This window comes from Salarias fasciatus, chromosome 7 (assembly GCF_902148845.1).
Source record: "Salarias fasciatus chromosome 7, fSalaFa1.1, whole genome shotgun sequence".
In the NCBI taxonomy this organism is placed as follows: Eukaryota; Metazoa; Chordata; class Actinopteri; order Blenniiformes; family Blenniidae; genus Salarias; species Salarias fasciatus.
The window spans coordinates 15,636,620-15,662,127 of record NC_043751.1 but is presented as its reverse complement, the minus strand read 5'-3'; the positions used below and the strand labels follow the sequence as shown (position 1 = coordinate 15,662,127).

Below are 25,508 nucleotides of genomic sequence, written 5' to 3'. Positions count from 1 at the left end.
CTTTACAATATTGTTTTATAGAGAAGGAGCATTATCGTCAGTGGTAATTCCATCAAAGTAAGGTCATCCACCGAGTGGGGCAGGCTGCGTCACTGGTTTGGTTAAAAGGTCAAAACAACAGAGTCTGAAAGGTTAACGTCCTAAAGCAAGAGAAGAACAGTGCAACCCCTTTCTTTTTGTCCTCCTTTTTTTTTTTTTTTTAATACTGCTTTACCATTTTATTTAATCCCATTCAGACTTCTCTCCACTTGATTGCTCACAGCTTTTTGATGCAGGAGAATATGGTGCGTATGTGCTGCAGAGCTCTCCGTGGTCCTGAAACAAATCTCTCTCTCTCTCTCTCTCTCTCTCTCTCTCTCTCTCTCTCTCTCTCTCTCTCTCTCTCTCTCTCTCTCTCTCTCACTCTGTCTCTCTCTCTCTCTCTCTCTCTCTTTAGCTCTCGCTCACTCCCCGTGTGTTGCGTCTGTCTCTCATCTCTTGCTTATTCAAACTTGCGACCATAGCTTCAGGGATTCAACACACTAATAGCACCCATAGCCCCTCCCAGCTCTGTCTGTCTCTCTCTTTCAAACACAAAACACACTCTCTCTCTCTCTCTCTCTCTCTCTCTCTCTCTCTCTCTCTCTCACACACACACACACACACACACACACACACACAGATATACATACATACATATACACGCTGGTTCTTGTCAGAGGCGGAGCAGCATCCACATCAGGTTACTTTCTGCCTCTCTCTCTGCTCCAGTGTGCTGACAGAGGTGACAGTAACATGGACGAAACTGAAGCAGCTCATCCGTGTCACTGCCAGCGGACGGGCTGAAATAATCTCTCTCTAGTTATCTGTCTATCTATCTATCTCTGTGGATTTCCAGCATGCTGCAGGTAAGAGGACTTTTTCAGAAAATGACCAAAACTTTTCAAATAACTGTGGACTGGATAACTGTTGGACTGGTTTTACAGCGGAGGCACCATTGCAGTAAGATTGCTTGGAATATTGAAAAATAAATTGATATCATAATATTCACAACCATCTTGGCTTAAAACATATTTAATTAATGGAGGAAATTCAAGTAAATCAGAATTATATAGCAAGAAAGAAACATATAAGGGCTCACAAATTTTTTTTTTTGTGGTTTTGAAGAAGAAATAACACAAATATAACATTGTTTATCAATGCATTTATAAAAGTTTACTGCATGCTGCTTCAGGTGCTGTTTCAAATGCAGTTTTTATTAACCAGGCTTTTCCTGATATGTTTAGCTGCATTTCTGACCTGAGCTGAAAGCTTTCCGTTAGATATCAGACTGAGATCTGACTCTGGGCTCCTCAGCCTCTCTGCTGAAGAGGTATCCCCGGTTAGTGAAGCTGAGCAGCATGTGTGTTTCACCTCCTCCCTGAAAATAATACACAGTTAAAATATTTACTTTTAATATTTTCCATCTAAATCTTTCCTGCTCTTGTTTGTGTGAAGCCATGGTTCCCTTTACTTCATCACCTCTACTATTGAATTTCTCAGTTTTCTGAACAGCCTCATTTGTGCCATTTTTTCCCCTCCCTCCCTCCTTTACTGTTTTTTTCACTCTGGCTCAGTTGCAGGGCTGCATTGGACACTCAGTGTGTTTCTCTTCTACCTGTTAAACCGCTGTGTGAGGCCAAAGCTCAGGCTCGTGTGAAATTTCCCACTCCTCACATTCGGGACACACTTCTCTGAAATGACAACAAACCTACTTACAGTAACTTGTGTGAAAACAGCAGAGGCCTCAACTGCTCTAAAACACATCTGTTCGATATTGCTTGAAGAGATTATGCAATGGAACACCTGAAACTCGGCTTGCTTCGTAGTTCATTTCATCATGTGTGCTTATTTCATGTTTACTTGCTTTGGAGTCAGTGATTCGGTTGAAATCCCATCTGTTCAAACAGCCAAAACGATTTACAACTTGCAGCGTGTTTGTCTTGGAAACACAGTAATCTGCTGAACACATTTATGAGGTGAAAGTGTACTAATTATAAACTCCAACACTTTGATCATGCAGGCTCTAAATCCTCCTGCTGCCCTCACTGATGTGTCTCTCTGCAGCTGCTTTTGTGTCTTTTCAACCAAAACCAGCAGTGACTACTGACCGCTGCTTCTTTCCTTAGATCAAACCCAAAGCAGATTTTTTGAAGCCGACCTCATCCAGCCAGGGGAGTGCTACTATTACCGGTACAGCTGTTGCAGACAGAATCTGCTGGATCTAATTACTATGTTTCTGTGCCTGTCAAAGAAATGCTGTTTGCCTCTGTGACTCTCTCCAGTTGCCCTGAATACCAATTAGGGAGGTCCAGTAATGTAGGTCTTATTAGTGTGAACAGAGAGAAGTGAGGACAGGCTTGCGAGCAGGCACCGCTCTCATGCTTTGTTCTCGCGGCATCACGTGGGAACATCTTCACATGAGCCGACCAGAGGACTCAGTCATATTTACGATTCAAACTGGCGCACTTCAGACCACGATGTTACTGTTGGAGCAAATCTTCAAGCAGCAAAAAGGTCAACCTTCTCACCGCCGAACACAAAAAAAGAAACTCTCCCGTAGCTGAAATCAGGCCGGCACGACACCGGGTTCACCTCAAACCCTCTATCTGAACTATCCAGCCACTAAGTGATGAGGACACCCTGATCACTGAGGACCCTTCTTCCCCCCTCAATGACTGCTTCACATTACTGCCATCAGGCAGGTGCAGCAGGGCACTGCCAGCCCAGACAAACATTTACAATCTTTTATTCCATTCACTATAAGCGCCTTGAACAACAGCATGTAGGAAACTGAAACCTGTTGCTGCTGCAGTCTCTTTCCTTGCATGTTTGTTTTAAAATAATGTTTTAAAAGATTAAGAAGAAGAACAAGAAAGAAATCATTTTATTTGTCAAATATGCACCGCAGTAGAGTGAGATTTGTCCTCTGCGTTTAACCCCTCCTGAAGGAGCAGTGGGCAGCTGTCGTGTGGTGTCTGAGGAGCATTTAATAGCCTTGCTCAAGGGCAGGACCTCGGGTAAGGACAAGTGCTTCCCTCACCAAAATCTTTTGCCAGTCTCTTAGAGGCTATCTATTTGCTTAATGACCTACCCATCTACCAATCCTCGGTATAACAGGTAAAAGCAGATCAACAGACTTGACAATAAAGCTGGTAAAAGAACATGGAGCACTGGAAAGTAGTTTGTAAGTGAAATCCATCAAGTCTGAAACAGGGAGGCTACCAACATTTCCACTGAGCTCTTCTTTATCACCTCAGTCAACAGCAGACCCGGGCATTGCACAGGTCTTTCCTTAATATATTTAGTTTTTTGGTCAGTAAAACGTAACAGTTTGGAATTTTATGCATGCAGTCCTCTGTAATATTATGAGGAGAATACCAAACCCGGTATGGATAATAATTATGTAAGTCGGTAAGTAAGTAATCGATCACCCACAGCTGCAGCAATGAGACATTCACTGCATTTTAAAAGCCATGTTCTACAGAACTGCTGTGAAAACACTCACACTTATGATTCCCAGAAGCTTTCCTCAGTATTAACCATTACTGACGGATGTCTGACTGTGATCCTATACCTGACCTGAACATTTCACAAAGGATGAACCTTTACCGACACGACGCAGACCTGAATTAAGTCCCTAATGTGAGGTTGGTCCCCCTTAATGTGACTGTGTGAACAGATCGTTTTTCCATCCACGTGATTAATGCGAGCTCACTCTCACAGTTTGACTCCTTCACCAACTTTAACCTCGTGCGCAGTTCCTGCAGCCACACAAATCTTTCCCGTATCTGACTTTACGAGCTGTTGAAGTCAAGTCCTGACCACTACAGGACACACAAACCCAAACACACAGCGGCTCTTCCTCATCCGTGACAGAAAAGGCCCAGAAAGGGTCTTTGATGAGTAAGTGATAGGGTTACAGACGCTCTAATGAAGTTTCATCTGGCTGTAAGAGCAGGAAGGAACCGTCTCTCAGGTACAGTATGATGTTATCATGTGGCCTAATGGAGTCACTTACGAGGTTTTAGCAGTTTGTAACGACCCTCGTGGTCCCAACTGAATGTCTTTACATCGATTTTCTAATCTGAATCCATTGCTAAATCACATTGTTATACTGAGAGTCAGTTCCTGATGTTCCCAGACCGCTGAAGCGAACAGTGTTTGTAATGACAGCGTACAGAGCAGAGGTAGGTAATTATGATGTTGTGCATTCAGGAGACATTTTGGACACAAAATCCTTTGTGAGGGAAGAGATATTTTCGTGTACATGTCAGATGTTGTTAAGTAGATATTTGTATTCAAACAGTGAATACCTGGATTCTGAGAGTGGGCAGCCTCAGTGGAAAATATGTTTGTATCTCCAACAAAACACACTGTAATAAAAAAAGAACAAACATCCCATATATACTGAAAAACAAACAGTAATTACGATCAACCAAAGTAACAATAAAACACATGAATAGCAAGGCGGTTATTTGAAATTGATGACAAATGGAAAAAGCGTGCATTTTTCCTTTATTGATAGTACGTAAATGTCGTGAATTAGCAGTTCAAACCCATTACTGTTCATGTTGCTTCCATTAGTGGGTAAAGCCTGTAATTTGTGGTTAAAGGAAAAGAGATGGTTTCACATTTTGCCAATAAAGAAATAAATGGATGTGTCAGGTGCAGAGACTCACTGTAGCTTCAATTTCTCAAGTAAACAACTGAGTTCTCGTGAACAGAATAGCGCAGCTCAAGGATGAGATGAAAACTGAACTGAACTCTAAGTATGAAATTGAGTCTGTCAGTTTAGGAATTTGATGCATTTAGATTTCCAGATTGCTCAAGGTTTCAGGGAGGAAAATGTATCATTGTAGAAAACTTTTTAAAACCCCAGTTTGCACAGGGAGTTGAATCGAACTCACATCATAAAACAAGTATATCTTTGACATCAAAACACAATTCAGAATAAACTTTTTTTGTACCTATTCTACATGTCATTTGAGAAGCCAGAGAAAATTACTCAGGTTGAACGTGCAAACTTCATGCGAAAACCAATAAAATCAAGGATATTTTCCGTGTGAAGGACGGATTGGAAACCACTATGTTGACGTGAAGCTCCAGTCGCTGAGTATACAGGATGCAGGTTTCACATTAAGCCTATTTTGATGTGTCATTAGTGAAAAGAGGACGCGGAAAGCTGCTGTCTATTTGTGAGCACAGCTGCTGCAGCCTTTATTTGTTCACCTGTGTACTTTTAACACCTGATCCAAACCATTAGCACAAACACCTGCAAGCTGTTCACACACTGAGAACTATTCACGATTTTGCATGTGTGAGATAAATACGCCCACCATCAGACGCGAAGCTGTAATGTCGGCGACGAGGGACGAATCATCCCAACGATGCTGATTCTTCCATAACCGTTGTCATCTTCAGGTCGACATGTATGGACTGAGAAATCTGTGAAAAGGATCTCAGACAGGATGGAGACTCTGAATTCGTCCCACACTCCTAACGGCAGTGGAGCTGATAACAGCAGCCTCTTCTCTCGGAGCCCGTACACCACCGTGGAGATTGTGCTCATCGTCCTGGTGGCCGGATCTCTGAGTCTAATCACAGTCATCGGCAACATCCTGGTCATGCTCTCCATAAAGGTTTGATTTTCTTTGTTTTTCCTTTTCAGTCAGACAGATAAAAGCAACTGTCCATTGGCTCCTTGAAAACTTTAAGGCTCGGGAGATAAGAATGCCACATGTGCCTCTCTGTGTGAACTGATAATCTAATAGAAAAGAGAAAACACACATCACATAGCACACAAAAAGATTAGCATCTGACAGCCTGCTCTGTGTCGTTCCTTTAAAGGTAAACAGGAACCTGCAGACTGTCAACAACTACTTCCTGTTCAGCCTGGCCTGTGCAGACCTGATTATTGGCATCTGCTCCATGAACCTGTACACGGTCTATATAGTGATCGGCTACTGGCCCCTGGGAGCCGTGGTGTGCGACCTGTGGCTGGCCGTCGATTACGTTGTCAGCAACGCCTCCGTCATGAACCTGCTCATCATCAGCTTCGACCGCTACTTCTGCGTCACCAAGCCGCTCACCTACCCGGTGCGCCGCAGCACCAAGATGGCCGGCCTGATGATCGCGGCGGCCTGGGTCTTGTCCTTCATCCTCTGGGCTCCCGCCATTTTGTTCTGGCAGTTCATCGTGGGGGGCAGAACCGTGCCGCCCGACGAGTGCTACATCCAGTTCTTCTCCAACCCCGCCGTGACCTTTGGGACGGCGATAGCGGCCTTTTACCTGCCGGTGGCCATCATGATCCACCTTTACTGGCGCATCTCCAAAGCCAGCCGCAGCCGCATGAGGCGCGACAGCAGGAAGGCGTCGGGCACCAGCCTGGGAGAAGGTCCGTCCCACAGCCAGGACGAGGGATGCGACAACAACTGCGTCGCGGCGAAGAGAGTCCAGGAGGCGGCAGCAGACGCGAAGGAGAAGGAGAAGGTTTTGGTGCAGAGGCCCCAGCAGAATGGAAGCGGCCCCTGCAAGGAAGAGAAATCCTCCCAGGCGGACTCTACCTCGGACAGCGCTCACGCTTCGACGTCCAAGGTCTCTACTTCGTCACGAAAGAGCTCCAGCTGTGGTAAAGACGCGACGCAGCCCCCTTCGCCTGAGAACTCGGCTGCTGACCGACAAACTCTGGTCACAAAGACGCTGCTGAAGGTCGGTTTGATTATTACTGCAGGAAAATCTCATGTTTCAGATGGCCTCGGTGTTAAACTCAAGTTGGATAGCGACACTTTGCTCTTCTCCCCCGTCATGTTTCAGGTGACAAAGCGAGCTGTGAGCGAGAGCGCCGTGGCCAGGTGGAAAAAGAAAGGCATCTCCTCCAGGGAGAAGAAGGTGACGCGCACCATCATGGCCATCCTGGTGGCGTTTGTCGTCACGTGGACGCCGTACAACGTGATGGTCCTGATCAACACGTTCTGCTCCGTCTGCATCCCCAACACCCTGTGGACCATCGGCTACTGGCTCTGCTACATCAACAGCACCATCAACCCGGCGTGCTACGCCCTGTGCAACACCACCTTCAAGAACACCTTCAAACACCTGCTGCTGTGCCAGTACAAGAAGATACGAACGGCGCGGTGAGGGGGGGGGAAACAAAGAGAGATAACAAATATCAGAAACATGTAGTTGTCAAGTAGAATAGCTGTGGTTGCTGTGCACTTACTCATTTGCTTTTTCACTGGCAGAACTTATCCCACATCTGTTAAAGTGAGTGTTTTTAGTTGTTCCACAAGCCTAACTTTGAATAACTTCAATGACGACGTAGCATTGTATATAATTATATAGATATTTATTGAGATTAACGGACTCAGTATTGTTGATAAGAAAAAAAAAAGACAGTTCTTTCTTCTGGGTGTTTTCTTTTTCTCTCTCCTCACACAGAAATTTGTTTGTTGTTAATAGTCGTAGTGATTTTGATGGTGTTGTGGCCTGAACAGTGACTTTGTTCCGAGAAGTGAAGTCAGGACAAGAAAAAAGACACTGACTGCTTGGAGGGGACACTGGGACGGTTCAGCTGAAGGAGGGACGTGGAGCAGTGAATCAGGAGAAAACATCAGAGCCAATATGAGGAATCTGTCTGAATGAAGCCCGGACTTCAAATTGAATTAAGAGCAGAAAAGAGAATTAGCAGCTGTAAACTGATATGTGTGTGTGTGTGTGTGTGTGTGTGTGTGTGTGTGTGTGTGTGTGTGTGTGTGTGTGTGTGTGTGTGTGTGTGTGTGTGTGTGTGTGCGTTCTTGTATTTCTATCCTTGTTGGGGCCAAATGTCCCCACAAGGATAGCAAAACGTGGAACGACGTGCCTTGTGGGGACCTTTTTCCGGTCCTAAGTAGGAGAAACAGTGTTTTCTTGACCATGTTGTTGTTACTGAAAAAAGTAAAAGTGCAAAAACATTTCTTTAGGGTTAGGCTTTGTTGTGGTGTGGGTTAGGGTTAGGGTAAGGGTCAGGGTTAGGGGCTAGACATGAATGGGAGTCAATGGACGGTCCCCACAAGGATAGAAATACAAGACTGCGTGTGTGTGTGTGTGTGTGTGTGTGTGTGTGTGTGTGTGTGTGTGTGTGTGTGTGTTTCCTCTCTTGTTAGATTTATTCAGTGGTATTAATCTGATGTCTGACATTAATGGCGCCTGTAATCTTTGCTCTTGTGAAATGAGCCTAAATGTGATTTTTATCTGTGTCTGCTTTTTTCTGTAAATAAAATGACAGATCATTTAGTTTGGTGGTGATATTCTGGCTGCTGTTTGTTTATCTCTAATAAATATTTGCTCAGACAGATTCCCATTTTGTTGGATGATCTTGAATGGTACTACTATCTAAAAATGAAAAGAACAACCAACACAACCAGTGAACTGACTGCCTCCAACACTTTGTTATTCTCATCATTCTAAAAAGGAAAATGCAAAAACAGACATTGTTGTGAAACATAAGAGTTACTATAAAAAAAGAAAGAAAGAAAACACACACAAGCATGTAAAAGAAATCACATTGAGACTCTTTTCTTTAACCCTCAAGCCTGACCTGATCTGGACACAACTTTTAACCGGACACTTTACTGGCCATTTTTACACCCTAATAAACTTAACAGCCTCTTCTGACATTCCTGCATCACACAGAAACGACAGACTGGATGAGTCCTGTCCCTGGATCCCCTTTGAAGCGATGGCCACATAACATCCACACACAGTCTTCACACTGTGGAGAGAGAGGGCAGGCCTGTTTATCTCAGCTGTGGGAAGAGTGCGGCTGCAGGGCTGTTCTGCCCTCTAGTGGATCATAAAGCCTGTTATTGATCCTCCTGTTCCCCAAGGAAACCTGAAATGTTTAAGAATTGTTGCAACAAGTCTTACCATAACATTTAGAGGATATAAAAGCCATTTTTCTTCTTTGAAACCTCTATCCTTGTTTATTTCATTAGATATTTTGATTTAGACTTTAACTTCCAGTTGACGATGGTTGGTAAAACTTCATTGCATATTGAGCTTTTAATGAAAATAAACTAATGGGAAACATGGGTTGCGGTCATTACCCAAAAAATCAAAAAGTCATTAAAGTACTGCATGAACACACTTAGTGTCATATGGAGTTGTAGCTTTTTGGCCAGTTCAAAGCTCAACGGGTTAAAACAAACAAGGAAACTGCACAAAAACAACAAAATTATAAAGAAAAACACAAAAGTGAAAACAGCTTCGTGTAGGGTTTGATGAGTCTGTATATAAATGTTCATCTAATTTAATCTAAAGTGTTTTAAAGTCAAAGCAAATGAAAATATCATGTGTATAAACAGACGGGAGCGGGTCATTTCCAGTGAGGTCACTTTATTGCACCATGATGCCGGATTCATGCACAGCCGAGACATTTTGTCTGGCACATACGCGCCAGACTTCTCAGACTTCAGCTGGCATCAGACGAGCGTGGTGGTCTGTCACCATGGAGCCCGTATTGATGTTGGCGGGTTTAATGTAAACATGTTAATGCGTGTGTTTGTTTAGTGTGCAACCTGTGTTCATGTTGCAGCGCTGCCTCTGCTCCTATTGCGATTTGAGACATTGTTATCAGACAACAAGACAAAAGAAGTGGCTCTGCAAGATCTGGGATGAAAGTGTCTCTTTTCAGGATAAACAGAAGCCTTTGTTTGACAGGAGGCCATATGAGGGCACATGGTGGAGGTAAGTCACACTCCTACATCTCCCTCTTCCACAGCTCACATCAGTATTTACTCTACACACACTGCATCCAGGACCTAAATCATCTGCTTTACATTATAGTCAAAGTAGCCAAAGACCCGCTGCTGTTTGGAGTAAATATGCTCCTCGCTGGAGGAAATAGATGTATGCGGGCGATGGACGGCTGAGTCACACCTGAGCATGAATGCAAGTCACTTCAGTCAGAGGAGCGATGGCGGAGGAGAGGGAGCAGACAGGGGCCTCCTGGGAGGACCTGACCCTGCAGTGTTCTGACCCACAGGCGGCCTGCAGGGACGGGCTGAATGAAGAGTCGGTGGAAGAAGCCCCCGATGCCAAGAGCTGCCAAGATCAGGCCGCAAAATGCAGCCCAGTGCTGCAGATGCTGAAGGCAGCAGAGAGCAGGAGCACGACTCAGGATCAGGACGGGGCAGAGCCGCCCGAGGCCCGACCGGGAGAGCAGGCGACTGAAGCTCTGAAGACCGACATGGTGAGCCAAACACTGTGTGACTTTCACAGTATGACCGTCAGCTGCATGGAAAATGTGACTCTGCATCTAAACAGGCTGTTAATGATTTCTGCTGCAATGTACAGACCGTTTGAAATGAGTCACCACGCTCGCTTTGTCTCTCTGGAAAAACTCACGTGAGAAGTTTCACCTGATTGCAGTTTGAATCGGTTTTATTTCTACAGGATGTTTGAAAACTGAGCAAATTCTTCAATAGAGTAGGAGAAATATACCAGTGTCTGGACTCACGCTGAACTGCTGTGGGTCAGAGTGCATTGTGGGTAAAAAAAAAAAAAAGCCATCAAATTTTGATGGCTAAATACTGTTTTGTTTGAAATTAACAATTAATCAAATTAACGTTAAATTACATTCTAACTTCAGATTTTTGTATTTTGATGACTTTAAATTGTTCACATAAAGAAAATCAGTCAAAAACTAGAAATAAAACTGTTCATTAGTGGTTTATTGAACATTCAGAACTAAGAACTGCCAACAAGGGAAGCATGAAAACGGCCCTGACAAAGAGTAGTTTAACTTTTGATCTAAAAATAAATACATTATACTAAAACAGTTCTGACATTAATTTTTTTTTCTTCATGTACTCTCTACTTATTTGCTGGAAGTATAGAAATAATTCCTACTTGCTATTTTAAATGTGTTCAAAAGTTTTAGTTTTCAAACTTGTTTTCCTCCATTAAAAGCTTGAAACATCTATTTATCAAAAGATTATTCTTTTCTTTCTATGCTATTCTGATAGTTATGTTCAAGTGGAATGAACCATCACAGTGTAAGATGAAAGGAGTTTTTTTTTTAAACACCATCATACTGAAAATAAAGGTGATGGAATTTATTTATTTTTTTTTAATTTGTATGCTTGTTTTTTTTTTTTTTTTTGGATGCCACCAGAAACTGTCCCCAGTAACAAAAATCCTGTTCTGGGAGGTCTACTGATGGTTTTTTACTGTTCGTATTGATATTTTTTCTTTCAACGCTCATGCTTTGCTGGTTTTGTTTGTCATATTTTTGTAAAGCCACTTCCAAGATGTCTGTATTCCTTAAAGATTATGTTGCCTGTAAGTTAAACTGAGCCGGAATAAAATGACGAAGGACGAGTGAAGTCTGAGAAGCGTCAGTCAGACTGCAGAGCTGCCTCCTTCCTTCAGTGGCCAGAAAACAACAACTGCTCGTCCTTTTGCTTGCAGGAACATGTGCTGCCTTCTGTGTCCTGAAAGCAGCAGAAGCTGGTCTTTTTTTTTTCCACTTGGCTGCTTCCTCTACAGCTCTTCTTTCTGTCCTGCTAACATGTTCTGTCATGAGTGTGTGTTCATGTATGTAGGCATGTCTCCCCGCAGCCCGTTTAATGTATAGCCCGAGAGCAGAGTGCACTTTGCTGCTGTGCATCACATTCATGTGTGGCCTCACGTAACACTCGACCCGTTTCTCTTAGAAACTCTTGTCTTTCTCTCCGGAGTGTCACTCCTCTGTATTTTTCCCAGAGTTCCCAGCCGGAGGGCGTCACAAAGGCCCCATTATTTATGTCCACTTTCTCCTGTTACCTGTCCGGTCGGGCGAGGGCGTGGAGTAGCGTGACGCCCTGTGAGCTGAGATCAGTCCGGCAGAGTCGGCTTACAGGCGTGCAGGGCGGCTGAGGGGGGCACGGCGGCAGCGCTCTGCCAGCATGAGGAAGGTTTACAGTCTAGTGAACGTGGCAAAGGCCAAGGACCAGGAGGCCGTGCAGTCCATCTGTATTAAGGTATTCCGGCTTTGACTCTTTTCAGTGGAGAGCAGCAGGTCAGGTGTCTCATTCACTTGAGAGAAATCCTTGAGTAAGTTGAAGTTTGCACCTGTTTTTATGGAGTTCAAGGTAAGAGGTGAAGGGAATCATTCAATTAGACTATTTTCACTAAATTTGCAAATACAGTTTATAAAATAGCTCCACCTTTGTACGTCAACTGTCACAAATGCTCCTATTAAAGTAAATATGAGTCTTTTTTGTGCGATTTTCACAGCTTCTGGTTTGAATTCAGTGGCATTTGTTGAGAACATTAAGTTAATATTCACACTGCTCTCAGTCAAAGCGTCATGTCCCTTTGTGTTAAAGATTAAGCAGCTGGTAAAGTGAGCGCCAGCTGGTTTTAAATGGATTCAAATAATCTTTATCCTATAGCAGCACGTTCTTTGACGTTACATATTTACAGCTTTAAAATGCAACTTTATTTGAGCTGAAGGCGTGAGACATGACTATTCCTTTTGGTCGATCTATAGAAGAAAAAAAAAATCCAGATTTTTCAGCATGTAGTTCACAAGAAAATTAAAGGATAAAGATATTTGATTCGCATTTAACCTGAGTTGGATTTGTAAACTATTGGCTTCTTAAACCCATGAAAGTCCACAACAGTCCTCTGTGATCTGATATCTGATGAAAAACTCGTTAGTGAGGACTGTGCTGGGAAAACACTGAGGAACAAACAAAACAGATAGCCGTCTTCCCAGCATAGTTGTATGAAAAGCACCAGTACACCAGACCTTTTAGGCAAACTTTTCAGAAAAATGTAAATCAAATTAGCTGATTGCATCAGGATCACGAGGATGTGTCTGTCTGATGCTGTAAAAGCAGATAAAATGGTAGAGTTCACCCTATTACACTGGAATACATGATGGAAATTTTCCATTTACGTTTGTCAGCAATCTGAAGATAACTACAGAGTTCTGATATCATTACAGTTCTTCACTGGGATAATTTCCTCATGCTTGATCTCTATTAAACGCAGTCTTTCATATTTAATTGTCATTGTCACAAACTTTTCTGCCTCATCCAAAGCAGCTTGTGTCCAGAACTGCGCCTCCCGCCTCACTTTAATTGCTCCTAATGAGGATTTAAGGAGTCTGATCAGCTGAATCATATGAGAGATGCCTCACTTAAAACTCGCTGACGCCTCCCAGCTCTCCTCTCGCTAATCCACGTGCTGAGCAGTTAAAGTCAAACGGGTGGAAGGTAATTTGTAACCGGGATAGAACATTTCTTGGAAAATGACAGTTCTTGTATATATTTGATATGTCTGAGGCCAGTGACAGGGTGAGGGTGGAGATGGACTCCGTACAGGTGGTCTCAGGAGGAGGATCCGCTCCCAGCTGAATTTCATTCTTTCATGCTCATACCAGTCACTGCTTAGCCATATTTTCTTTCTGTGTGAAACTATCGTGCAAGAAGTTTCCCAAGAGGTTAATCAAGTATTTCTAATTCTAATTTCAACTCTGTCTCTTCACGTGATCCCATTTTCACTATGATGCTGAGATCGCTTCTTTGTGGGGTCAAAACTATCTTGTTTAACATTTAAATTGTTATGCTGCATCTCAAATGTAAATATCGAAAGGGTTTCACGCTTACTTACCTACCTTACCTACTCTGCGTGGTTGGAATCATCCCTCTTTTTATGTATCTGTTCGGTTTTAGAGTTTGGAAAAAGAAATATATGAAAACACCATCTTACCATATGCATTGTCTCTTTGAAACTTTAAAAAAGGTTTAGTTTAGATAACTTTATCACTTGTAGGTATTTTTTTTTAAATTCCATTTTATACGCATGTCCTGACAATGAGCCAACTCATAGTTAAAGGAAAATAGGGATGGCTTCATCTGAATAACTCAAAAATGAACTTGACAATCAATCAAACCCATTACGGAGTTGTCATGACTTTCAAGTAGAATATTTATGGAAGGTTGGAAAGTTTCTTTTGTCAATAAAATCCACCAAGTTGTGTCTTTGCAATGTTTATCATCTCGCCAAAATACATTGAATCACCTCCTCTTCTTGCTTCTGAGTGGTTGTCATAAAAAAAAAACCTTTATAAATAGAAAATGTATGAAGTTATTGATTTTTTATAGTTGTTTGAAAACAACATCAGCAGTATGACGAACAAACCTGAAGCTCCCAACTTTCAGTACAAGTGCTACGTTCTGAGTGTGGGCGTGTTTGTGCCACGTTGGTGGGTGTGCACATTCTACACAATAAGACTAGAGGAAGAACAAAAGCAAGAAAAAAAAATCCAGAGAATAAAAGCTGGAGGCAGTAAGCCCTCAGTAAGCCTGAGCCTCAGGTTCAGGCAGCGTCAAAGCGAGCCGGCGCCAAGAAGGGGACATGGCCAAGTGGGACTCCTGTGGCAGCAGCTCAGCTTTCAGGCAGCCTCACTGGATGGTGAGACAGCATCAGATACAGGATGAGAGTGGAGAAGAGAGAGAGAGAGATGTGTGACTCTGAAACGCTGTGAGTGGAGAGCTGAACAACTATCTGCTGTGAATAATGAAACTCATTTGCAAGTTTACCAGCTGTGACAACGCCAGGTCTGACAAGACAAGCTCAAGTGTTTTTGTTCCTGAGATTTAACGACTAGTGTATATGGTGTATTTTCCTTTCTTGTTGTCTTTATTTCTTTCTTTCTTGTTTTTCCATTGTTGTTTCTACTTTCCAGCAAATCCAGCTGAGTGAGCAAAATCAAGAATTCAACAAGCGTCCTCCGAAGGCTCGGTCCGCCTCACAGTCGTCTACAGACAGCTATAGTTCAGGTCTGGAAACATGAAAACACACACACACACACACACACACACACACACACACACATGCACTCATGCACTCATGCCGTTAAGTCTCCTCACATGTCTCTGATATATAGACAAAGCTGTTTTTTGATTCCAGCAACACGTACTACAGGCCCCGAGGATTAGCCCCTGTGCTTTCTCCTGCAGCTAAACTTTAATTAAAAGGAAAAGTCGTCTGAAGAATTAGGCCTCTTTAATTTGGTCCTAATCGGCTCAAACATGTCAATCACTGCCAGAGTTTCTACAGACTTCAAAGGCTTGCAGGAAAAAGACCCACCGGGCTGAAGTCCGATTCCTGATGCTGTGTGAGAGACAACGATTATTGATGGAAAACTAAAAACAAAATCATTCAGCTCACATGGCCAGTTTCGGTATGTGTACCTGGCTAAAGCAACACTATCACATTAAAGTACAAGATGGCCATATTTTCCTGTGCGGAAGTATTTTTCTCCAGGCAATCTGGCCTTCTCCTGTATTCTGTCTCTCTGTGTTGTCCTGTGATACACTGCTGACCCGCTCTGGTTGTACGCTGCCTTTCATCCAAAGTCAGCTGCTATAGAAGATGGATGGGTTGATTGTTCTTACAGTAGCTGGTCTCCATGTTGTAGCGTGCAGCGACAGCTCTGAAGATGAAACTTCTCCCAGAGACAAACTGCAGAGGAACTCCAAAGGCCACTTCGACTTCTGCATCAAAAACATCAAACAGGCTGAGTTTGGACGCAGGGAGATTGAAGTGGCACAGCAAGGTCTGAAAATAACAAACCACAGTTTATAGATTAAAAAGAGTGCAGATGTAAATAAGGTCTGTCTCATGTGTCATAGTTCTTTTTTTTTTTTTTTTAGAAATGCCAGCTTTGATGGCCCTGAGAAAAAGAGCTGGTGGGGAGAAACCTCTGACCGGTGCCAAAGTGGTGGGATGCACACACATCACTGCACAGACAGCGGTCAGTGCAATCTATCTATCTATCTACATACATAGACAGATGGCTACCATCTAGTTACCTGTCTACCTTCCTACTTACCTGCCTCTCTACAACCTTTTTTTTAATGTAATCACACTGTATCGTACTGAATTTAATCCCCTTGGGGAAATTTTATCACCAAATTGACCCATCGGTAGGCAACATGGTGCTCGGGGAGCTGACGGGGCAAAGGGTCTTGCTCAGAGACCTTGTGTCTGCATATTTCTTGGCCTGTCTGAGGGAGCCTGAGTACCCGTAGAAAACTCAAGCACACAAAGAGAGAACATGCAAACTCCACACAGAATGGGACCAGACAGTATTTGAACCCAGAGCATCTTGTGAGGCAAAAGTGCTAACCACAGTGCCGTCACACCTGTCTGCCTACGTACCTACCTACCTTCCTTACTACCTAGTTTCCTAACTACCTAGCTAGCTACCTTCCTTCTTGCCTACCTAACCTTCCTTCCTACCTACCAACTTACCAACCTGTCTTTCTTCCTACTTACCTACCTTCGTTCCTACCTACCTACCTATCTTCCTTCCCTCCTTCGTACCTACCTACTAACTTGCAAGCCTATCTTCCTTCCTTCCTTCCTAGCTACCTATCTCCCTACCTACCTACCAACTTACCGACCTACCTCCTGATCTACCTACTGACCTACCTACATACCTAACAATTTACCACACTACCTTCTTATCTACCTACCTACCTACCTACCTACCTGCCTACCGACTAACCTTCCTATCCACCTACCTACCTACCAACTTACCGACGTACCTTCTGAACTACCTACTGACCTACCTACCTAACAACTTACCCACCTACCTTCCTACCTATCTACCTACTGACCTACCTTGCTTCCTTCCTACTAACCTCCAATATTTGTCAAAGTGAAACACTTTGAGAAAGTGTAAATTTTAAAAACCCTCCGCAGTTTGTTTTTTTATGTGTTGCTTCATTACTCTGTAAACATTTAGACTTGTTTCTGTTTGTTTCAAACACTCCTGCAGGTGTTGATTGAGACCCTGGCTGCACTGGGGGCTCAGTGTCGCTGGGCAGCCTGCAACATCTTCTCCACTCAGAACGCCGTGGCTGCCGCTCTGGCTGAAGCAGGTATGGCCTGGACTTATCAACCTCTCCTTCTACCTCACTTCATGTTTGGATCTTTCCAGGTACTCTTCATGCTTCTTTCTCTCTTGCAGGCATCTCAGTATTTGCATGGAGAGGAGAGTCGGAGGATGATTTCTGGTGGTGCATTGAGCGCAGCGCCAGTTCTGATGCTTGGCAGCCCAACATGGTACATTATTGGGCAGTGTTTGAGACAACTGTTGTTGCCAGTGTTGTTTTGTTGAGGTGCCAAAGTTGGTAGGTTTTTCAGGCCTTATAATGCAAACCAGCTATGAGCTGGCCAGGAAATAAGCAGCTGTTTTTTAGGATGATAAGTGATATTAGGCGATCAGATGTAGACTGAATAGTACTTGAACAAAGGGAAGAAACATAAGAACACAGCAGAGCACAAAACACACAATGCATGAAGGAATTCACAGCAGGAACATTGGGAACAAAGTTAGACATGAAAACAAGGAAAAACAGGTTGGAATACTCTGTTTTACATTTTTCACTCATCAGATTCTGGATGACGGAGGCGACCTGACTCACTGGATTTACAAGAAGTATCCGAGCATGTTCAAGAGGATTAAAGGGATTGTGGAGGAAAGTGTCACTGGCATCTTTCGGTCAGTTTTACACAAAGTTCGCTTCATGTTTATGTGTGAACAGTCCCTCTGCAGCTTCCATGTGGATGTTCCTATCTGCCTCCCAGGCTGTACCAGCTCTCAAAGACAGGCAAACTGTGCGTCCCTGCGATGAACGTCAACGACTCTGTGACCAAGCAGAAATTTGACAACCTTTACAGCTGCAAGGAGTCCATCCTGGACGGGTGAGGACTCATGGCAGCATACAGGTGAGATACGTGCTGAGAAGGCCTCAATGTGACCATGGTGAACTATTTCTCCAGGCTGAGACGGACGACCGATGTAATGTTTGGAGGAAAGCAGGTGGTGGTGTGCGGGTACGGCGAGGTCAGTGTTTGGGACTGAAGTACTTCATGAAGCAGATTATTTCAGTGGCTCCACCAGCTTGTTTTCCTTTCTACTCCTAGGTTGGCAAGGGTTGCTGCGCTGCCCTGAAAGCGTTGGGTGCCATTGTGTACGTCACAGAAGTGGATCCTATTTGTGCCCTTCAGGCCTGGTATGAATAGAGGAAGCTTTTATCAGCACAGACGTGAAGTGTGTCCGCTCCTCCAATAGCGACACCGCAACAAAACACTGACTGTGACTCTATTTTGACTTGACTCCCACGTCCCCTTCTCCTCTCAGCATGGACGGCTTCAGGGTGATTAAACTGGGTGAAATCATCAGACAGGCAGACGTGGTCATCACTTGCACAGGTGACTGCTGCCTTGCTAATCAAGAGTGGCGAAAGATTAACTATAAAGCTCATTTTGATGTGTTCAATTAAAAAATGGAACAACATCATGTAAAAACCCCACCTTTTTACAGTTGGGAGTGATATTTTATGTTTCTCTGCAGGCAACAAAAATGTGGTGGCGAGAGAACATCTGGATCGGATGAAGAATGGCTGCATCGTCTGCAACATGGGACACTCAAATACTGAAATTGATCTGGTAAAAAACAAGCCGTGCACGTGTGCACGTGGTGCATGTGTCTGTGCTTTATTAGCCGCATGTTTCGGTTACTGCCCTTCAGGTGAGTCTGCAAGCTGAGGAGCTGAGGTGGGTGAGAGTGAGGCCTCAAGTGGACCACATCATCTGGCCGGATGGGAAGAGAATCATCCTGCTGGCTCAGGTGAACATACTCTGAAGATAAACTCTGTTTAGATCGATACTGCATCCATCCATCCATCCATTTTCTACCGCTTATCCGGGGCCGGGTCGCGGGGGCAGCAGTTTCAGCAGGGATGCCCAAACTTCCCTATCCCCAGACACTTCCTCCAGCTCCTCTGGGAGGATCCCAAGGCGTTCCCAGGCCAGCCGAGAGACATAGTCTCTCCAGCGTGTCCTGGGTCTTCCCCGGGCTCTCCTCCCAGTGGGACATGCCCAGAACAACTCCCGAGGGAGGCGTCCAGGAGGCATCCTAACCAGATGTCCGAGCCACCTCACCTGGCCCCTCTCGATGTGGAGGAGTAGTGGCTCTACTCCGAGCTCCATCCTGGTGACTGAGCTCCTCACCCTATCTCTAAGGGAGCGCCCAGCCACCCTACGGAGGAAGCTCATTTCAGCCGCTTGTATCCGGGATCTTGTCCTTTCGGTCATGACCCAAAGTTCATGACCATAGATGAGGGTGGGAACGTAGATTGACCGGTAAATCAAGAGCTTCGCTTTTCGGCTCAGCTCCCTCTTCACCAAAATGGACCGATACAACAACCGCATCACTGCAGCTGCTGCACCGATCTGCCTGTCAGTCTCACGCTCCATCTTTCCCCCACTCGTGAACAAGACCCCAAGATACTTAAACTCCTCCACTTGGGCCAGAGTCTCTATACCGACCTGGCGGGGGCTTCCTGTCAAGGACCATGGCCTCAGATTTGGAGGTGCTGATCCTCATCCATGTCGCTTCACACTCGGCTGCGAACCGCCCCAGTGCATGCTGTCGGTCCAGCTTCGATGAAGCCAACAGGACAACATCATCTGCAAAAAGCAGAGATGAAATCCTGTGGTTCCCGAACCGGAACCCCTCCGGCCCCTGGCTGCACCTAGAAATTCTGTCCATAAAGGTTATGAACAGAACCGCTGACAAAGGGCAGCCTGCCGGAGTCCAACATGCACCGGGAACAGGTCCGACTTACTGCCGGCAATGCGGACCAGACTCCTACTCCGGTCATACAAGGACCGGACGGCCCTTAACAAGGAGCCCCGGACCCCGTATTCCCGGAGCACCCCCTCAAGACACCACGAGGGACGCGGTCGAACACCTTCTCCAAGTCCATAAAACACATGTGGACTGGTTGGGCGAACTCCCACGAACCCTCAAGCACCCTATGGAGGGTATAGAGCTGGTCCAGTGCTCCACGACCAGGACGAAAACCGCATTGTTCCTCCTGAATCCGAGGTTCAGCTATCGGTCGAATCCTCCTCTCCAGTACCCTGGAATAGACTTTCCCAGGGAGGCTGAGGAGTGTGATCCCCCTATATTTGGAGCACACACTCCAGTCCCCCTTTTTAAACAGGGGGACCACCACCCCGGTCTGCCAATCCAGAGGCACTGTCCCTGACCACCATGCGATGTTGCAGAGACGTGTCAACCAAGACAGTCCCTGCACATCCAGAGACTTAAGGTACTCAGGGCGAATCTCGTCCACCCCCGGTGCCTTGCCACCGAGGAGCTTACCGACTACCTCGGTGACTTCAGCTTGGGTGATGCACGAGTCCACCTCTGAGACCTCAGCCTCTGCTTCCTCCACGGAAGACGTGGCGACGGGATTGAGGAGGTCCTCGAAGTATTCCTTTCACCGTCCAACAATATCCCCAGTTGAGGTCAGCAGCTCCCCACCTCCACTGTAAACAGTGTTAGTGGAGACCTGCTTTCCCCTCCTGAGGCACCGGACGGTTTGCCAGAATTTCTTCAAGGCCGACCGATAGTCCTCCTCCATGGCCTCCCCGAACTCCTCCCAGACCCGAGTTTTTGCCTCCACAACCACTCAGGCTGCAGTTCGCTTGGCCTGCCGGTACCTGTCAGCTGCTTCTGGAGTCCCATGAGCCAACAAGCCTCGATAGGACTCCTTCTTCAGCTTGGCGGCAGCCCTTACTTCCGGTGTCCACCACCGGGTTCGGGGGATGCCGCCACGACAGGCACTGGAGACCTTATGACCACAGCTCCGGGCAGCTGCTTCGACAATGGAGGTAGAGAACATGGTCCACTTGGACTCAATGTCCCCAGTCTCCCTCGGGACATGAGAGAAGCTCTCCCGGAGGTGGGAGTTGAAAACCATGCTGACAGAGGGTTCCACCAGACGTTCACAGCAGACCCTCACAACACGTTTGGGTCTGCCAAGTCTGTCCAGTTTCGATACTACATGTTTCAGCTAACACCCAACAAGAGGTGATAACAGGTAGAAAGCAATAAATAGGGCTGAGAGTTAGACTCCAACTATCCCCATGTGCATCACCTGAGGACTGAATTAAAAGTTTTTTACTGATTATTACAAATGAAGCAGGAGGATCGTGGCCACTGCTTTATGATTCCTGTATTTGGCAGATGCTTCAACAGACAGCTCACAGTTGCAGGGCAGCCAGAGGAGATGTGCTGCTGCTTGTCTGAGGATGGCAGGACATGATTCAATAAAGCGATCTGGGCTCGCCCAGGAGGCTTTGATAAGAAAGTAGGAAGATATTTTCTCCATTTTTTTTCTTATTTATTATGTCACAGTAACCAAAATCCACGTGACTTCACTGCTTATGGGAAAAAAATGAAGTACAAACACTTGAAAAAAAAAAACTTTTGGAAAACAGTGAAACGTAAGTTCTGTGTATAAATGTCTAAATGTGAATGATTCCGTGCTCATATGGAACAGTGTACCAGTTTGATTTGACTGGGGGGACCTTTCTGTGCAGAGTTTGCACATTCTCCCTGTGCATGCATTGGGGTTTATTTATATCCCATAATCCAAAAGTATATGTTTTAGATTTTATGGTGACTCTAAAATTGAGCAACTAACCACACATTTTCTTTGGCATAAACTAAAATCAAACTTATCTCAAATACAGATCTTTTGTAAACCATCTCATCTTAGTTTATTGCCCCCCCAAAAAAGAGACTTCTATGTAATTATTTGATATAGAAAAAATTATAGAAGTAATCAGTCTATGCCCTGTGACTCCTGCATTATTATTATCATTTTCCCCTTTTACATATTTCAGTTTTTATTGTTGTTTCAGGGCCGCCTGCTGAACCTGAGCTGCTCCACTGTGCCCTCATTCGTTCTCTCCATCACAGCCACCACTCAGGTGTAAAAACTATTTTATTTCTACTAACACGCTGTTGTGGGTGTTATTTTTTGCACTTCTCCAAGCTAAACCGCAGATGAAGTGTCAGTTATCAGACCTATTTTCAAGGTTTGGTCGTTAACTCTCACCGCTGTGGTTCAGGCCTTAGCTCTCATAGAGCTGTTCAACGCCCCGGAGGGACGCTACAAACAGGACGTCTACCTGCTGCCAAAGAAAATGGGTAATCCGTCCATTAACTGCACTTACAACGACTTCATCCTTCAATTTCCAGCTGAAAGTCAATTAAAAATATCCACACATCTGTGTGTGTGTTTTCAGACGAGTATGTGGCCAGCCTTCACCTGCCCACATTTGAAGCCCACCTCACAGAGCTGACTGAGGATCAGGCCAAATACCTGGGCATCAGCAAACACGGACCCTTCAAACCCAACTACTACAGGTGGACACAAGCGTGCGCGCACGCACGCACACGCACGCACAAGCACACAGTCTCATAGAAGCCTTCTGTTAACAGGTATTGAGCCCTCCAGGAGTGTTGTCCCAGGCCAGAGGAGCACTGCTGCCATCTGCAGTCTGAAGAGAGAACAGAAGAAATGTTCTGATCCGAGCACCGCTGCATCTGTTTCATGAATGAAATGTTTTCAGAGTCCTCTCAGTAATGCCTGAACTGATTCTGAAAAGATTCAAATGACAAGAATATACATAAAGTAAACATAAACCTACATCACATTAAAAAAAAAAAGACTATTCATCGATTTTAATTAAGGATAATAAAGTATATTCTTACATATGCAGTTGATGTCTAATTCTTCACAGCAGGGGTGGTAAAGTCATTTTAGACCAACCTGGTGAACTTGGGCTATAGGCTGTCACATCTGAGGTTGCTCAATCTGTGAAGAACTTTAGTGAAGAAAAAAAATACAGTTCTTGTTTTGGTTTGCTCATTTTTTACAGAATAGTAAGTAGTATGCTCGACACCCCTGACATACAACCTCTATTTATGTCGAAGATTTAGCATCAATATAGACTTGCCTATAGCCATAACAGTGCCGCATATGGGAGAAGAGATTTCCAGGTCTTTCTGTCTTGTCAAAATTACACTTGAAGCTACATTTTAAGTTCAAATAAGCAAATATGAGACACTTTTTTGCCTGTTTTTTGAGGGTGTCCACAACTCTTATTAACTGTTTTTTACAGGTACATTTAGTGGCAGCAATCAAAGAACGACTAACAATTGTAGTTCCTACTGATATTCATCAATAGCTGAAGAACAACAGATTTTTTCCTTCTCAGATGTGATTGCTTAATCAGTTTCTGTAATTTTTATTAACAGCATTTTACTTCTGAGGAATTAAAGTTTCAGGCACAATATGCATGCAATCGGTGCATATAGTTCTATGTTTAGTTTCATAAAATAACGTTATTTTCAATAAACAGATAAATGATAAACTGAGCTGTATTTTGTTTGTCAGTAACGCCTTTAGAAAGAAAATTGTGTCATGCCTAATTTTAACCAGTAGAGGGCGGAAGAGGGCTGTGATTTTTGGTCATCCCTGCATCCCTTTTGTTAAAAAACGTGCCTTATACTGTATGTTTTTTGTGTAGACGTTAGCTCTCAGAAGGTCAGGGGTTCGAGTCCCTACCGTTTTTGTTTGGGGTTTTCATGGTCTTCCTTTTGCAGTGGTGCGATTTTTCAGGTTCTCTGGTTTCCACCCACAGCGCATAAACATGCATTTGACCTCACCTGGGAAGTTTCCCATAGCATGCGTGCGTGCATGCGTGCGTGCGTGTGTGTGTGTGTGTGTGTGTGTGTCTTGTATTGGACTGTCAACCTGTCCAGAGTGTATCTTGTCTTGCATAGCCTACTGGGATCAGCTCCAGCACCAGATGCCCTCATTGGGATGGTACGAGCTGGATAGATGGAAGGATTATTCAGAGGATTAGATTTCAGCTTCATTCTTAAGGGAAAGAATGTAAGCGTAGATTTAATATTCACAAAATGAAAAAGCAAGTGTGGAACCGGAGCAATTCAGACTGACCGATGATATTTTTGCCACTCTGCAGACTTAATGCAGGCGACAGTGTGTGTGGTGTTTGTGGTGCTATAGTATAGTTTTGACTGTTGCACCAGTCAGATTCCTATATTTCTAACCATGTTTAGACTGACATTGCTGATTGAACAACAGTATCAAATAAACTCCAACGATATGATTTCTGATAAATACAAGCAAACCAAATACACAACGTTGATGTGTTTGAGCCTTGAGAAGTGACCTCCACATATCAATGCTATTTCACTGACTTAGTCAATTAAACTTTTTTCATGATACATGAGTTTGACTGTCGTTTGGAATCATTTAGACCTCAGTTCTCACTGGAAGAAAAAAAACAGCAGACCATACAATACGCAGATCTCATGTGTCTGGCTATACATTTTTTATGTTTTCATCTTTATTATGTGAAAAAACACTTTTGAGATTGTAAACTGTGAAAAGCTACAGGATGAAATTAAATCTATGGTTGATATTCCTCTTTAACCCCGTTACAACATGCTTCTGCCTCTTGTTTTTATCAAGGTAAGTTTAACTTTAAATTGGTTAAACATCAGTATCAGTTAAAGACAACTCTTCAACATCAATGTGTGTTTTTGATCACACTGAGATGTTCATGTTCGGTGTGAGGTTTTGTGTAGAATTTTTTGAAGAATTATACAATAGAAGGCCAGGGAGCGACTGCAATAACAAATATATGAGCTAAAAGCTCTTTCTTTCTCTGTTTTTGAGTAACTTTTCAATTTTCTAGCCATCGCAAATGTCCATGGGTGATAGCAGAAACAGGTTACCTGGATAGAGACATTCTGAGCATTAGATTTACAAAATTACAAAAACAAATCAAAATCAAATTTCTGCTTGCATTAGCTGGATAGAATTTCCTGTGACAGTTACATGTAGAGATATTAGCTTTCGGCATTAGCATTGGTCCCCGGACACAACATAATTAACTCTGGGCCAAGAAAGTCCAGCTGGACATGTGACGGTCATTATCTGTTTTCCTCGATTGTCTGCCTCTGGTCATGAAGTCCTAAAAATACCGCCCTGGATTACTGTAATCCAGAGTCTGCATGGTGGGAGTATGTGTGTGTGTGTGTGTGTGTGTGTGTGTGTGTATATATACACTTCCTGGCTGAAGATCCTTGAGCTGTGTTTCTTTGGGGCAGCAGCATAAAGATGTGACACTACTGTAATCTACTACCCAATAAAACCTCTAACTTTACTGATTCACTTCAAACTTTTCATCCTTCTGCTGTATTTTGGTCACATATTGACAATAAACCGTGTAACCAGCAGATAAATCCTCAGTGTTCTGTCTTAACCTGTGAATTTTGTAAGATGCCGTCTGTGTCCTGGTCTGACCTCATGAACTGACACTCAGATTAGTGTATTACACCTTCATTGTGACAGGCACGTTGTGCAACGACGCACAGTGTAAATATACATCTGAGACACAAGCAACCAAGAAACCATTAGAGTGTGAGATGCCAGATTAACGAGGCGGCCCATTAACCCCCACACCCCGCCTAATCTAATGAGATCGCCCATTCCCGTTCAGAGCCGGGGACGAGGTGTGTGTGTGTGTGTGTGTGTGTGTGTGTGTGT

The 25,508-nt window shown here is 44.2% G+C and overlaps 2 protein-coding genes across 5 annotated transcripts; both read left to right on the top strand.

Annotated features, from left to right (window-relative positions):
* Positions 1 to 699: 699 nt before the first annotated feature.
* On the top strand, positions 700 to 7,767 carry LOC115392511 (muscarinic acetylcholine receptor M2-like). The gene is made up of 4 exons (XM_030097179.1): positions 700 to 887; positions 5,443 to 5,660; positions 5,869 to 6,729; positions 6,835 to 7,767. Exons 2-4 carry the CDS (start codon positions 5,490 to 5,492, stop codon positions 7,156 to 7,158), a joined length of 1,356 nt encoding a protein of 451 aa, XP_029953039.1. The 5' UTR covers positions 700 to 887; positions 5,443 to 5,489; the 3' UTR covers positions 7,159 to 7,767.
* A 1,945-nt stretch (positions 7,768 to 9,712) lies between these two features.
* On the top strand, positions 9,713 to 25,508 carry LOC115392509 (S-adenosylhomocysteine hydrolase-like protein 1). Of its 4 annotated transcripts, none has more exons than XM_030097176.1 (18): positions 9,713 to 9,744; positions 10,043 to 10,249; positions 14,738 to 14,831; positions 15,473 to 15,610; positions 15,708 to 15,808; positions 16,838 to 16,940; positions 17,030 to 17,124; positions 17,457 to 17,563; positions 17,650 to 17,766; positions 17,845 to 17,908; positions 17,989 to 18,077; positions 18,206 to 18,276; positions 18,419 to 18,513; positions 18,596 to 18,694; positions 21,784 to 21,852; positions 21,994 to 22,072; positions 22,171 to 22,291; positions 22,367 to 25,179. In XM_030097176.1, the coding sequence occupies exons 1-18, from the start codon at positions 9,736 to 9,738 to the stop codon at positions 22,371 to 22,373; spliced, it is 1,665 nt and encodes a 554-aa protein (XP_029953036.1). In that variant the 5' UTR covers positions 9,713 to 9,735; the 3' UTR covers positions 22,374 to 25,179. The 4 variants fall into 4 exon arrangements, 3 of the variants coding, with proteins under 3 accessions (XP_029953036.1, XP_029953034.1, XP_029953037.1); XR_003931854.1 differs by lacking the exon at positions 9,713 to 9,744 and adding an exon at positions 25,475 to 25,508 and having other exon boundaries at positions 9,830 to 10,249; positions 22,367 to 23,663; XM_030097174.1 differs by lacking the exon at positions 9,713 to 9,744 and having other exon boundaries at positions 9,830 to 10,249.

Excerpts from the sequence above, each read along its gene's own strand:
- LOC115392511 (XM_030097179.1), top strand. The coding sequence starts at position 5,490 with ATGGAGACTCTGAATTCGTCCCACACTCCTAACGGCAGTGGAGCTGAT. Across the intron at positions 5,661-5,868 it reads TGGTCATGCTCTCCATAAAG|GTAAACAGGAACCTGCAGAC; the intron begins GTTTGATTTTCT and ends GTTCCTTTAAAG. Across the intron at positions 6,730-6,834 it reads TCACAAAGACGCTGCTGAAG|GTGACAAAGCGAGCTGTGAG; the intron begins GTCGGTTTGATT and ends GTCATGTTTCAG.
- LOC115392509 (XM_030097174.1), top strand. The coding sequence starts at position 9,947 with ATGCAAGTCACTTCAGTCAGAGGAGCGATGGCGGAGGAGAGGGAGCAG. Across the intron at positions 15,809-16,837 it reads ACATCACTGCACAGACAGCG|GTGTTGATTGAGACCCTGGC; the intron begins GTCAGTGCAATC and ends ACACTCCTGCAG. Across the intron at positions 18,695-21,783 it reads GAATCATCCTGCTGGCTCAG|GGCCGCCTGCTGAACCTGAG; the intron begins GTGAACATACTC and ends TTGTTGTTTCAG.